The 15,604-nt window shown below is 39.8% G+C and overlaps 1 protein-coding gene across 1 annotated transcript; it reads right to left on the bottom strand.

Annotated features, from left to right (window-relative positions):
• Positions 1-6,771: 6,771 nt before the first annotated feature.
• On the bottom strand, positions 6,772-15,375 carry LOC121522191 (apolipoprotein A-I-like). Its single transcript, XM_041806335.1, has 5 exons — positions 15,253-15,375; positions 14,345-14,416; positions 9,224-9,275; positions 7,784-7,931; positions 6,772-7,606 (listed from the first exon to the last, which is right to left on the bottom strand). The coding sequence occupies exons 1-5, from the start codon at positions 15,373-15,375 to the stop codon at positions 6,994-6,996; spliced, it is 1,008 nt and encodes a 335-aa protein (XP_041662269.1). The 3' UTR covers positions 6,772-6,993.
• Positions 15,376-15,604: the final 229 nt, after the last annotated feature.

Genomic DNA, 15,604 nt, shown 5'->3' with positions numbered 1-15,604 from the left:
TTTGTTATATAGCACATTTAAAAACAGCATGAGCCAACCAAAGTGCTTTATAGAGAAAGGCTCGATACAAATAAACATGTACATACAAAACAGCTCAATAAACAGAGACTGTGAGAAGATGTTAACACTGGGAATGTTGTGTTAATAGAAAGAGGTATAAGAGAACAGTCTAATTTGAGTCATAGGTCAAGGAAAGAAAAATAGCACTTTAAACTGATTCAAACAAACCTGGTGAGTTGGCAGATCTAATGTGAGGGGGCAACTGATTCCGTCATCTTGAATGTGATTATTACTGCTCAGAATGTCCACTACAAACTGAAAAAGGGTGATGAGAGTGATGAGAGTGTTGGATTGTAGAGGATTAAAAGTTCAGATAAATAGGAAGCGAGTAGTAAGCAAGCGATGGAGTATTTTAAAAACAAGTTTTAAAATTTTAGGACTTTTAAAATGGATGTGCTACACTTTTTAGCGCTAGCAGCAGCATTCTGGACATACTTACGTAAATCAGCATTCACATGTGGCTCTTTTGAGATGACTTGTAACTCTGTTAATTCTTACTTGAAAAAATAAGACTCCTCCGAAAAAAAATATTGTAACTCGGTATGTTTTGGGGGGTACTTGTACCTTTTGGAGTACATTTTTAAATCGGTACTTTTACTTTAACTTAAGTTTTAACCAGAATAACTGTACTTTTTACTTGAGAACAATACTGTTGTACTTTTTCCACCTCTGTTGACTGCACAGAAGCACGAAGTGATTCCTCATCAGATCCACAAACAGCAAAACTGGAGTGTTGATATCTCAGGGTTTAACATTTCTGAGCTGATTTGAACCCCTTAAGTGTAATTTTAAACTGCATTTTAAAATCTGGGTGGATGTTAGGGGGAAGTTCCCCATCATGCCCCTGGGAAAAGTGTTTAGATGTGTTTGCATATGGCCTGTTGTACAGTGATCCCTGTTGGGGCTCTTTTGATTATGTTTCCAATGGATTGTTGTTTTTTTGTTAGACACATTTACACCATGAGGGAAGTTATCCACTGAGTTAGAGTGTCCACCTGTAACTTTAGGTGTTCCTTAAGGATGTATAGTGTATATTCTTCATAGATCTTCAAGAGTAACTGGAGCTCTGTCATATTGGAAAAATATAACACTTCCAAAAATGACAACACACATAAGGACATAATTATTAGCCTCCCTACTTTATCTTGAGTATTTCCCAAGCGCTGTTAAACAGAGTGGAGAGTTTTTAACACAGCTTTTCCAAACATCCTAGTTTTATATTGGATGCTTATATTATTTTAATTTACACACAGAAACAAAATTATTTCACTGAAACCAAAAACTACCAGGTCAGAGTTATAAGCCCCCTTTAGAACTGACCTTTTAGTGGAGCCGTTAGTGTCAGAGCAGACAGGGAACCCAAAAATGTGAGTGATTTTGCAGATACCTGATTGATATAAATAAATGACAGCAGCTCATTAACTGTACTTTGTGACCCCACAAACACTTTCAGTGCATGTTAATTTATCTGAAAGCATTTGCACTGAAATTCCATGTTTATGAAACAAAAATATGATTAAGAAAACGTCGATTTTTTATTTTTCTGTCATTTCTGCTCATATAGTCATATATTGAAGTTAAGTAAACAATGGAAGAGCAAAAGAGCCAAGCCTAAGAAAAAAAGATAAATATATAGAGTCAAAAACACAAAAGAATTGCACTGCTTTTTGCACTCCCTAAACCTGTGCAAATGACAGGAAAAGATAGCTAATCCATGGCACATGTGCACAGGGTAAATCAAGCAGATTGATTTGCAAAGCAATAGCACCCTGGGTGTTTGTATCCTATTTGTGAGCATGTAAAAAAAAATGTATGTAATGTAAATGTAAATGTAATGTTCTCCTCACATGCAAATAGGCATCGGTGCAAACAGCAACTACTTTACAAAAGCCAGGACTGATTATTGTTGGTAGTAACAGAGTTGCAGATGAACCCACGTATTAAATCAATGACACGTTACAAAAACTTCACAACACTTTCTCTTTTTCTTACCTGCAGTTTCCACGTCTTTGCAGTCCAACTCTACTCTTGAACTCTTTAGTCAATGCTCTGCTTTCCTCAGATTGTACTGTGATCCGTTCATGGTGCATGTCAGAAGCACCACTCGACTCTGCTCTGCTCTGTATGTGATAACTGCTCATTTTTAAAGTATTTATTTTATTGTTTACATAAATGCACAACAGCAAATAAACCTTTGAAAGTCAAAGTAATCTGTTGTCTCAGTGTTGTTGTCATAGAATACTGAAGTTTATGAAAAGCTGATCCAGGGTGTTTTCAAAGTGTGTTGTAGGAAATACTTATACTTTCATCTATAACAGACAAAAAAGCTTTTAGTTCACACCCTCAGCTGATAAGGACACGTCACACTACCATCAGGTGACACTTCTGATGGAAACGGAAAGGTCGAACGTGTAAAGGTATGAACTCAAAACTTTTTTTGTCTGTTATAGACGAAAGTAAAAGTATATCATTAAGCACAGACATAATGAACCTTTTTGGACTATGTGTTGTAGGAAACATCCATGTTATTCTTAGGCAACTACATCAATGAATCCCAAATTTATTCAGTAAAAACGCTTGAAAACGAGCCAAACTCGAGGACAGCATAAAGGTTAAAAAGCCATCATCGGGCTTAGGTGGGCTTCAGCGTAGAAAACTAATGAATGGGTAAAAAGGTAAACTACTCTACATCCAAGTCACAGATGTCAAACTCAAGGCCCGGGGTCCAAATCCAGCCCGTGGAACGGTAAAATCCCACCCGCAACATGATCTCATGTTACTGTGCTAACTGGCCCATCACTATGAGGTCTGCAGAAGTATAAAATGTGAACTTATCCTTGAGAATTTAAGATATTCTTATTAAGTCACAAAAATGTCTTACTTTGAGCATTTTAACTCCTAATTTTGACTTCTGGTATAAAACTTTGTGCTTTAAGATTCAGAATTCTAATTTTTACAAAGAACTCTGCATGATCAGACAAGTTCATCTTGTTGGATAGATATTTGTATCTCTCATATAGTTATTGAACTAAAAAACTCACAAGATATCTGCATTTTGAGTCATTTGACTTTGTAAATTAACCAGGAGACCGCCATGTTTTGGTCTGCGCTGGCACGGTGACGTCACAGTTCAGTGGTGTGATCCTCACTGCTCCTGTGCAGTAACCTGTTTCAGAGCGGTAGCCAGTGTTAGGGCTACATCTCAGAAACGCAGCACGTCTCACACATGGAGGACCCTAAAATTAGAGGTCTCTTCTATTTTATATTTGCACCATGAGCGGTTATCTGTCCATCTCGACAGGAAAATGATAAATACAGAGCCATATTTACCTTGTTGTAGCAAGTATTTATGTCCACATGGGTAGAAAATGTTTGAAATCTGTTTTTGTGATGAACCAGATGAAGGCCACGAGCTAAAATGCGTCTGTTTAATAAAGTTGTTCCCCGAACTTCTCTTCTTTATGAAAGTGATGTGCGGATCGATACTGAAATATCGATCCTTCCAATACCAGAGATTTATGTTCTAGAATCGATTCTCATGTGAAAATATCGATATTTTAACAACTGTGAACAAATATATAGTTTACCATTATCAGGAACACAATGGAAAGTAAAACTATCACGAACTTGTTGTATCATTCCCAGTTGGTAGGAACCACTTCTTCTTTCGCCTGTCAGTCACATGCGTATACGGCTCTGTAAGAGCGTCACAGATTCACAGCGCAATGCTGCTAGCTAAAAACGCAGTCGCACGTGGACATTTCAGAACCACAAACAGCAACGATATGGCACGTGATGTGTGTAAGAAGACAGTTAAGTATTGTGGCAACACCACAAACCCCGTTAAACACCTGAGAATCATAAAACAGAATATGATGAGGCGATCCAGAGAGCAGGAGAGGAGAGAGACAGGTGCTGCCAGGGCGAGACAGACGTCACTCGAGTCCTTTAGTGCTGCGGGCAGACACTATCCAGGTGCAGACAGAGAGAATAATATATAATAATAATATAAGGATATAATATATAGGATAAAATAATAATATATAAGGAGCTGTTGGAGATGTGTAGCACTGCCCCTGAATTTTGGGAAAGTGATATATACGTCTGACTACTAGACTTGGGTTTTGTTTTAATGGTCAAACAACATGAGTTCCCTGCATTCTTAAAGCTACGGAATCCCATTCTATTCAAATGTTCATTAATAAATATGGTCATTAAATCAGTAATGAAATTAAGAAATGCCACAATAAACAACTGCATGAGTTCAGCTTGGAGTAAAATCTTTGTCCCTGAGATCACCTCACATCCATTCAGTAGGCCTAAATTTAGTCAGGTAAGGTTACCTGTAAAGTAAAACATTTAAAGGGGATTACATAGGCTATTCTGTCCTCAATGTGTGTGATTGTCCGTACACAAATCGACAGATAGCTAACAGACTGAAGAGACGTCAGAAGCTGGAGTAAAGTTGCAAGGTCTTTACTGTTGCTGTCATTCTCTTTCGTTTACATTTTGTAAAACTGAAAAATACAAATAATTCTGTATCAGTTATATGATGCAATTAAATACACATCATACATGCATACAAAACAGCTGCTGCATAAATCTACTGTACAAGAATATCAATCAGAAATTAGGTTCATATATAACTGAAACACTACAAACAGTCATAAATTCAACATAAATCAGTAGCCGTGCTACATGCAAATTAAAGCTATCAAAACTAGCATAGGAAAAAACTAGCATCATGTACGGCTATCTCTCAGCATCATTAGCTCACTTCTAAATTTTGATTTATGGCAATATGAAACATAAACAACAGAGATGAATCAATATAATAAGCCACAAGTGAAAAACAAACTTACAAGCGATGCTTTCAGGAACGGGGAAGGAAAGAAAGGCAGCTGATGAAGCAGGCTGACCGCATGGCAATGTCTCCCAACCACAGCTCCTACTGTGACTCAGCTAAGTCATGTGACCAAATGAACCAATCAGATCTGATGGCAAACTACACTACAGAAATTCAATTACCTTAAATAACCAAAAGGGGATACAGATACTAAAAACATTACACTATTGTTATAACACATGACATAGGCTAGGTCTTACTAAAATATGCATAATTCTTGCAATAAAACAGCCATTGTGGGCTTTAAAAAACAAAGATACAACTGCTCGCTCTCAAATGTACGTCGCTTTGGAGAAAAGCGTCTGCTAAATGACATTGTAACATTGTAACATTGAAAAACATTTTATAAATAAGACTGATAATAACTTTGTATCTATAAAATACTTGTGCTATTTTCAGTCTGATTTCTTTTGACTGATGGTTAATGGAATATTTTAAAATGCAGGTATTGACAAACTTACGCAGTTATTATGACATTTATTTTATTTTCATTAAATTATGTATTTTACTTGCAATTTCAATGAGTCACATAACTTTTCATATATAATGGCAAGTGTATGAAAACTATTAATTCTTTAGTTTTAGTGTAGGCTGTTTTAAGAGTCTACACACATGGCTGAATCAAAATAAGATTAAGAATTCACGGAAAGTATTGGTATCGGATCAGTATCGACGATACCAGCCTGAATTTTACTTGGTATCGGATCGGAAAGGAAATCAGTGGTATCGCACATCACTACTTTATGAAGCTTTCTGTTTCCACACGGTTCAGGTAAAGATAACTGAAAGGACTTCCTGATTGCGCCTTTCAAATTAAAAGTCCACTTCAGCATTTCTTTGGAGAAGCTTCGTTCGTATGTACATAATACTTTTATTTTGAAAATCTCCAAGCACACCTCCACTATATAGTGAATTCCTCACTTGTAGGGAGTTTTATTGAGGTAAAACTTAGAAGAATGACAGAGCTTTGACAGCAGGAGACAAAACCAACGCGCAGCAAACTCATGGCAGCAACAGCTGCAAGCAACAAAACCGTCTGAAAAACAGTCACTGCTTAGCGAGGAGAGGAGCGCTGCGGAACCGTAATGTCACACTAATGTGATGTGGATCAAAACATGGCGGTCTCCTGGTGAGTTTATGAGCTGATATGAACTCAAGATGTAGATATGTGGGATTTTTAGTGAGGATTTTAGTTAAATAAACATCTGAGACATACAAATATCTATCCAACAAGACAAACTTGTCTGATCATGCAGGGTTCTTTTTGAAGTATATTTTGACCTTTTTAAACAATTATTTTGTATTTTACCTCATATTTTCAACAGTAAACTTTGACTTCATAAGCCTTTTAGACTCACAATTTAACATTTTGAATCATATTTTGACTTTTAATTTAATGATTACAGATTTTATTTCATATTTTGACCTTTAAAGCTTATGATTGACTTATTCCTAAAGTATTTGCCATTAAAAAAAACATAATTTTTTGATTTCATGTTTTGACCTTTTTGAACTAATACATTTTCTTTTCTCAGAGTAGGAGCCTTTAAACTTATCTTTTTAACTTTTTAAATGTCAAAATCATTTATCATCAGCACTAAGTTGTTTTTTGGGGGGATTTTCATATTTTATTACCGGTGAAGCAAGGTTGACAGTTTATGGTTAAAAGTGTGACCCTGTTAGGCCCTAAGGGTGGTCCTGAATCCAGACTCTGGCCCTTGCTGTGATTGAGTTTGACACCCCTGATCTAAGTGATACATCCATTCAAATCATAGCCAGAGATCATGGTTGTAATAACAGTCAGATGTTTATTGATCTATTCCTCATCACAATAGAATCATTCGGACACATGATGGTAAATTCACATACATGAGAGAAGCTCGGCCTGACATGTAGAGAGTGAAGCATGTGGTTGTGTGAGTGTATTCAAAGGTTTGTTGAAAGTTGTCATGGAGATGAAGGTGGAATGGATTTTGGATATAGAAAGGTGGGGTTAAAAGAACAGAGTAGAGCGGATTTAGGGATGACTAACCAAAGATATCCCTCTTAATTTCCATGAGATTTTCAGCAATTTTTTGGCCGTGTGCTGTGACCTTCTCACGCAGGGATGTCCACTCTTCATCTGTGATCCGTCCTGCCCTCTCCTTTGTATTTCTTACAAAGTTCTTGATCTCAGTCTTGTATGCTTGGATGTAGGGGCCAACATGCTCCTTTGCTGTCTGCAACCATGTTTCCCCCCTTGACTTCAAAAATCCCAAAATAGGCATTAGGGCGTTCTTGGTTTCCTCCACATTACGTGGTACTAGTTCTCTCAGATTTTCCCCGATTGGCTCCAGCTTGGCCTTGAGGGCAGCCATTTCAGCTTCACTCCTTCTTTGGTATTCCTCAGCGATGGGTCCAACTATGGTCTGGTACTGCTCCAGGTGGCTGCTGAAAACTTCTTGTGCTTTTTCACGGTGGGGATCAAGCTGTAATTTAAGGTTATCAATTTCCGCCATAATGGATTCTCGCATTTCTGCTGTGGCTTCCATTACGGTGGTGCGGACAGCATCAGAAACGGTTCGGACAGTTTCTTGAGTTCCCTGGATCTTGTCTTGGATGTTTGCCTGTACCATTTGCAAAAGGGATTTGACCTGAGCACTGAGAGAAAAACAAAAGGGGGTGCAACACCATATAAGCACACTGTAAATAAAACCAACAATGAGCAACTAAAGGCTTTAAAAAGGCACCTCATGACAACAATACAGCAAACAATTTTTTTCTGCAAGTATGAATAATAGAAAGTGAAACTACACAGGAAAATTGTCCTGACTTTACCTGATTTCAGGATTTATCACCCCCTCCAGGGCTGTGCCAATACGTTGTTTACCATGGGCCAAGTGGTGATCCACAGCCTCCCTCAACTGTTGCATGTATACGGGTATGTCTTCAGCAGTCATGGAAGGGATGTGAGCAGCCTGTGAGCCTGAGGAGGGAAAAGGTAAAACAGTCAACTCTTAAAAAGATGCCAGGTACAAATTAAGTATTTAGTCTAGAGTTGTCCCGTTTTTCCCAGAATTGTTCTCTTTCTTTACCAGCTGTCCCGGGAAAAAAAAAATCTCTCCCAGGACACAATTTGTCCCGCTTTTTGGGGAAAATGCAAAAACCTCATTTGATTTCCTTCGTTCTGTAGTGTAGAAAGGTCCCCCGTGCTTCTATGGCTATTTAAAATTGTCTCTGTTTTCTTCCCGTCTATGTGTGTGTCACACGCACGCGCCCCAGCGCTCAAAGCGGCTCACGCAAGCAGGGAGGGAAAGTTGACCGAAGAGAGACAGCAAGCTGAATTAGCAGACGTCCACACTGAGGTCTTCTTTTCACCAAGTTTTAGCATCTTCATTTGAAATGGGAGGAGAGACGACTGACGAGGAAGGAGATGGAGCAAATACATGCAAGCCACCAGCACGGAAAAAAACAAGCCAAATTTTATGTTAATTTGGTCAGTCTGAACTGGTAATAATGCCCGAGCCCTCCATCCCAAACATTTGGTCAAGTGTCCCTTTTTTTAACAAATCCAAGGTGGCAACCCTAATTTAGTCTGATATTGCACCTTTCACAAAGCAAGTCATAAAGTTCTTTACACAACAATGCCATTAAAGAGCAGGACAACAAAAATTCATACAAAGAGCTACGATAAAGCAGAAATAGTCAGACTGTGCAAAATCACATCAAGAGGTCAGAGGCCAATTTAAAGAGATGGTTTTGAGCCACTTTTGAAAAGCCTCCACAGATCACTGCCACAATCTCAAAGGCACAAACACCTTTGGTTTTAAGTTTGACATGAGGGATAATGACACAAGTGTGGAGAAAGAAAGGCTAGAGCAATGAAAACAGCTAAAAACTGGTAGGGGTCCCTAAAATGCCTCAGCCTTGTGTCCAGTCAGCAGTAAACAGTCCAGTAGCCTCCTGATGTTAGTCCCATGGCCCAGCGGTTTGGTCAGGCCTGCAGTGGGGGAGGGGTGAAGCCTTTTCACCCCCACCATGTCCTGATTTTTGCAGCAGAGAGTTGTGATAAAGTGTGCGTGCCTCCTGTCCTTCCCCACTCCACCCAGTACTCTGGTGGCCGCTTCTTTTAGCACAGTAGCCCAGACAAACAAACTGCTGTCCGTGCTCTCGCAGCATCTTCCTCCTCTGCCCACTCTGCTCTCCTTCTGCACTCCTGCAGAGCGCCACACCACCCTGCCCCATTTACTCTCCAGAACCAAAGAATTCAGAACTCACCGACGGCCAGCAGAAGGGCCAAAGTGAGAGCCAGGTAGTTCATGATGGGGGTCTGGAGCAGAGAAAGGGGGCAACAGTTATAACACATGACATTTCAAAGAAGTCTTTACAATGCAAAGAAATTTACCAAACTCAGATAAATCATGGAAGTGTGCGTCTAATAGATCTTGTAGCTGAAGTGCACTGCTATTGAGCGTGTACGCTTATCCTTGCATTTGTCCAGGTAAGATCTCACTCAGCATATGGCTGCCTGTTAAAAGAGCCTGTAATCTGTGCAGATTAGGCTTAGTTACAATAAGAAAGAGGGCTCAAGGAGATTTGTTCTGAACTGCTGCATAATCCTGATCCAGGCTGTAAAGTCAGTCGCAGTCAAAGAACTAACAACCTGTATCTCTGATTCTACTGACAACCTGGAAGAAGGAATGATCCAAATACTCATAAATGTTAAAATCTGACTACAAGGGGAATATCATCATCCCAAAGTTATAACTATAAACAATCAAACATATAAGATACAAGGAAAAGAAACTCTTCCTCCTCAAAAATCCAGCAGCTGCTCTTCTTACCTGGTGGAGCTCATAACGAGACTGGAAAACTCCAACACGAGCCGAGTTTTTATAATGACCGATGGAGGGATGGGTCTACGTATGGGGAGGCAGCATCTATCCATGGCAGTGGATCTTAGCCTCAAAGCGACACCCTCATGGAGAACAGGTTAGGAGGTCAATGGTTACCTTCAACACCAATAACTCTTATCAGGACTGTGCATGAATCAGGACTTTGATTTAATTTGACCTTGTTATGAAGCAATTGTAGTAATCTACCTCCTGAAGACTTTGGCATGTTTTGTGCTGTCAAAGAACTTTTTCATTTGACTCCATGCCAAAGTTTCTCTTGCGTGTAGACATAAATGCTGCTAGTTATGTGTAAAAACAGTCATGGAAGCATCAAATCAAATCAAACTTTATTTATATAGCACATTTCATACACAGGGCTACACAATGTGCTTCACAGTCAAAAACAAGTGATGGCAACAATCATTGTATTGCAAATTAGGAACAAGATATACAGATTCCGAGCAGAGGTAAAAGCTCAACATGTACACCAAAATGATCCACACAGATTAGATTACACAACATGCACACTAACACACATACTGAAAGCAGGCAGTGAAATCTAACTGTAAATTGATGCAAAAAGTAACGTTTTCAATCTGCTTTTTAAAGTATTTAGTGTTGGAGCCCCTCTCAGGTCTGCAGGCAGGGCGTTCCATTTACTAGGGGCATAAAAACTGAAAGCAGCCTCTCCTGCCATGGAACTTATATGTGGAACAGTCAAAAGGCCGCTACCTGCAGACCACTTCTAACTGTTGTATAACTTATCAGCATGTCTCTGATGTACTAAGGAGCAAGGCCATTCAGTGCTTTGTGGAGGGATTTTAGGACAGGACTGATGTGCTCAAACTTTTTCGTTCTGGTCAGAACTCTAGCAGCAGTATTCTGAATAAGCTGTAACCATTGAACAGAAGATTTTGGGAGGCCAGTAAATAAACTATTACAGTAGTCCAGTCTACTTGAAACAAATGCATGAACTATTTTTTCTGCATCGGATGCTGACAGAAAGTCTCTAATTTTTGGTATGTTCTTAAGATGATAAAATGCAGATTTTGTGATTTGATTGATGTGGCTTTTGAAATTTAAATTTCTGTCCAATATTACCTCCAAGGTTTTTTGCTTCATTATTAGTGTTTAAGCAGCAGTGCTTTTGCCGACTTTTTAGAGGGGAGAAGGCCTTTCTAATTTTCATCTCAGGTCCCTTAAAGTAAGTCAGTCATTTTCCTCTGCTTATGCCAAAAATCATACCAACAAACCCCTCCAGTCCTCCTCCTCTGTCGCTGGGTTAATGCAAAAATTTGCCCCATCTAGCAGGTATGCAAAGACAAAATATGAAAGCAACAGGTTTCAGTGAGGTTTTGAGTTTTAAAATTCTAACTCCCTGAAGATTAACAGTTCTCTGAAAATACAAACTTAACAAACACTTACAAGATTTGTAAGTCCTGCCATAGTTTGAGTGACTACTGTGGGCTATTTGGTGCTACAGATCTCCTGAGTCTTGAATGCAGCTGTGAGACTAACAATCTCAGGCAATTTCCAATGTCCAGCTTTGATTTGTTTTAATTGCAGCAACAGCAGAAAAAAAAACAACGTCATACGTGTAGGATACAAGAAGAGAGAGTGGCCAAGGCTCTCAATGGCATTGTTGAATCTGAGGAGACATCAATGAGCTGCTGCTGTTCTGCAGTGCTGAAGTCATCAGCTTGTGTTGTTCAGGCCCCGTCCACACAGCGACGAAAACGATATATTGCCATTTCGTTTTGAAAAAGTTTTCTGTAAAGATGGGATTGTTTCAGGAAATATCCGGAAAAGCACGGAACCACTGAAAACAACTGAAAGCGCTGTAGTGCACATGCCAAGCCTGTCCATGGCGCTGTGTTGCTGCCACGGAAATGCACCAAAAGAGAAGAAGATCACAGAAAACTGGCACAAACTTTCTTCTAGTTGCCCTTCTGGTTGTTCCCCGTGTTGGATTTAAGAACATATGGTGTGTGCATTTTGCGGTGGTGATAAAGGAGCATCAGATTTTGCTGTAAAAGCCATAACAAGCTCAGTAGCTTCTGCAGCACAAACACAACCGTGTTACCTGCCATCGTTGTTTTGGCCAGACCCCCACAGGCGTCTTAAGAGAGCTACGCAACGTGTGACGTAATTGTTCCAAGAAAGATGCGGCTGGCTGTCCCCACAGAGACAAAATGGAAGTCATTTATGGATTTGTGCGCTCTGGGACCCATTTCCAAAAAGTATCATTTACAGTCACCCAAAACACTGTTTCCATGTGGATGAAACGCCAATACGACAAAAAACTTTGCGTATACTCTTTTCCCAAACTTTTTAGCCCACAATCCCCAAAAAAAGGTGCCAGAGAACAGGGACCCACACTGTTCCTGAAAATGTTTGACACGTTGTTGGACCGTAAATACACATCACTAAATAAAATAATTAGGTACAGACCCACATTTTCAGGACATTATTCTGATTTTAGCATAAATTTCACCAAGTGACCATGTTCTTATTTTACATTTATATAAGTCCATGCATGTATTCTTCTAAAAATTGGTAAAATATATGATTTGAAATAATTTTATCATATTATTTTTCAGGAAGGCATCTGGTAAAAACCCTCCCAGAGTCCCTAGTGGATCTTTATGAGGGCTTTCGCTTTTCTTAGATACAAGTGTGGAGCAGGGGCTAAGGAAAAAAGGCTGCTTGGCTTTCACATGGGGGTGTTTGCAAACTCCAAGTAGGGTGTCATGTGTTTTGCACTAAGGAGAGGCTTCTATCTAACTGCTCTGCCATAAGCTCAGATCAGCAGAGGGCTGCAGTGATGGTTGTCCTTTTGGAACTTTGTCCCATCTCCACATAGGATCTCTGGAGCTCAGTCATAGGTATTTCAGACTGGCAGGGCTATGTGCCGGTTCCAGTTCCTGAACCTAATTTTGAACCGGCCGGCGTGTTCAAACCAAGAAAAAATTGTTTCTGAACCTGAAAAGTTTGTTCTCAGCTGGAACCAAAAAAAACTGTTTCTTTCTTGGGAACGGTGACATCATCAGTGGGCGTGTCACTTTCTAGGTTGTGAAGTTGAACAGAAAATGGGGAAAAAGTGGTCTGCTGGGTAGAAAAAATGTTTAATTTGCAGTCTGGGCATTGGCAGAATTCCAGGTGGAGCTGGAGAGTTGTACAAGGAGGGACAAGTTGTATGCCGAACTTGTGGAAGAGATAGCGAAGGTTGGATTCACCTGAACACCAGACCAAATAATTAACTCAAGAAACTGAAGAAGGAATAGGACAGCAGGAAAGACTTGGGCAAAAGTGGAGCTGGAGGTGGTGAAACAAGTCTGTCATGTCCTCCCACTTTACTTCTGCTTAAATGGTGTGAATGCGGTCTGGTTCACCAAAAAGAACCAAGGTTCTGAGACTCCAGAACAGAACGAGAGCCAGAACCAGATCCGTGTCTGTCTGAAAGCACTCTCAGAGGGACCATCAGGTTCTTGGTCACCTCTCTGATTAAGGCCCTTTCTCCTAATTGTTCAGTTTGGGTGGCTCTTGGAAGAGTCCTGGTTGTACCAAACTTCTTCCATTTGAGAATTATGGAGGCTACTGTGCCCCTGAGAACCTTCAAGGCAACAAACTCTCTTTTGTAGCCTTCCCTGGATCTGTGCAACAATCCTGTCTCTGAGCTCTCCAGGCAGTTCCTTTGACCTCATGGCTTGGTTTTTGTTCTGATATATAGGAACGTGCCTTTCCAAATCATGTCTAATCAATTTGATCTACCATAGGTAGACTCCAGTCATGGTGTAGAAACATCTCACAAAAGATCCAGAGAAATTAAAGGAACCTGAACTAGGTTTCAAGTGTTTTTGCAAAGGTCCAAATATTTGTCATTTAGAAATTTCATTTTTTTGTCACAATACATTTCTAAAATTCAGTTTTCACTTTATCATGATTCAGTACTGAATGTAGAATGATATAAAAACATTTTTTGACATTGGCATCAAGCTGCATCATAGCAAAATTGACAGAAAGTAATGGAAGTCTGAATGCACTGGATGTGCCCACAGGCAACAGCAGTTTTCCGTCATTCAGTAAAGAAATTTTAGACAATGACGCAATTCTTGAAGGGCAGGGTACTGAAGTTTTCTTCAGCTACAATTTATAACAGTGTGTGGGAGAGCAAAGCCACAGTTTAAAGTTTTGCAGCGTTGGCGACGGCTCTGATAGGACAAACAGAAGACAGTGATTTAGCGCTATGAATTCACCAAATTTTTACTCGTTATACCAAATAAACAGAGTTATCTTGAAAAGGCAGAGTTTTGATGCAGTTTCCAGTAACAAAGGTTGGTGAGTGTGTGTTGATCCATAGGCTAGTTTAAACAAAATAGTGTGTGATGCTGTATGTTTGCCTATCACCAGAGGGCTTTGTCACCAGGTTTTGTGTATTTTGATGGCAAGAAATGATCAGTACATACAAATATTTGACAAGTGGGCTCAGGTGTGTTTTGTCTACCTCCGAACCTGGCTCTGCTTTTGACTCTCCCCATGTGCCTTTACTCCTTCTTGGCTGAGTTTCTGCTGTTACCTAACAAAAACACATGCAGTTTAGAGAAAGTGGCTTATTAATCACACAGAAAACAGCAAACCTCGTCTTGAATTTGGACTTGCTTTGTGGTGCTTTCTTCATCCTAGGTGACGATGGTGTTATCCAATGCACTGACTGCCACTTTGTCTCAGGATTGTATTTGAAGGCCCAAGTTTGGTCTTATGTTGTCACTTCTTCTGAAAAAAAAGAAAAGTGGTTTTCCTTCAATTTATTCCAAAGTGTCTCCACAAATTGGCCAGTTTTCCTTTTGATTAGGGGGTTGAAGTTTTGGGACAAATTTGCCTCATTTTGACATCTAACAGAAGTAAAAATACCATAAACCTCATTCTTTTAGCCTGAAATTTGATGACTTTTCCAAAAATAATCCAGAACACGCAAAAATAAAATACAGAAAAATTCAACACTTTTGTACAGGTGCTACAAATGTTTGCCCACTGAGGCCTTTTCAGGTCAAATTTGACCCATATCTACTGAGACAGATTTTAGATCTACCAGTGTGGGTTAAATTGAAAAAAAAAAAAAATTGGTTTTAGGGGATCTTGAAACTGTGAAACTATACAGGCCATGATTGTGAATATTTTTTATTGGGCAGTGGTGACAGAGTTCAGGGGGGACCTCGACAAGGACTGTCTGTGCCTCCCCCTCATTTACCCAGGTTCATGCAGGGACATGACCTTGCAACGCCGACTGATTGGCCAGACTCTGTGTTAGCTCTGGGAGTAGCTGCAGTTTTATCACATTTCTTTACACACAAAAGAGCAACAAACAGCTTTGGAAGCTTTTCATGACAGAGATGTTTCTGCTCTTCTGCTTACCTGCTTTAGCATGAGTTTGCAAGAGTTACAGGGGAAGAGGGGCAGGAGGTGTAGTGTGGGTCTGTGTATACAATGGGAGCTGGTGGAGCGGTTAGCTTGGCTGTAGCATTGGTAAATCGGCATTTTAATCAGAACTGGACCACATTTATTTATTCAAACAAGAGCAAAAAGCCACACTGTAAGCTCCTCTTGGCAGAGAGGCTGTTTTGTTTGTTACACATCATAATCCACAGCTCCTAAACTACAGTAGTGTTTACTGGTAGGTTTGTTGCAGAGCTGCGTGCTGCTACATTACATTTTGTAACTTTGATTGATGAATGTGACAGACAGAACGTTCATCCAATCACCTTTC

Source organism: Cheilinus undulatus, linkage group 2, assembly GCF_018320785.1.
Source record: "Cheilinus undulatus linkage group 2, ASM1832078v1, whole genome shotgun sequence".
In the NCBI taxonomy this organism is placed as follows: domain Eukaryota; kingdom Metazoa; phylum Chordata; class Actinopteri; order Labriformes; family Labridae; genus Cheilinus; species Cheilinus undulatus.
Note: the sequence above shows the minus strand (reverse complement) of the source record. Positions and strands in the feature narration are given on the sequence as shown.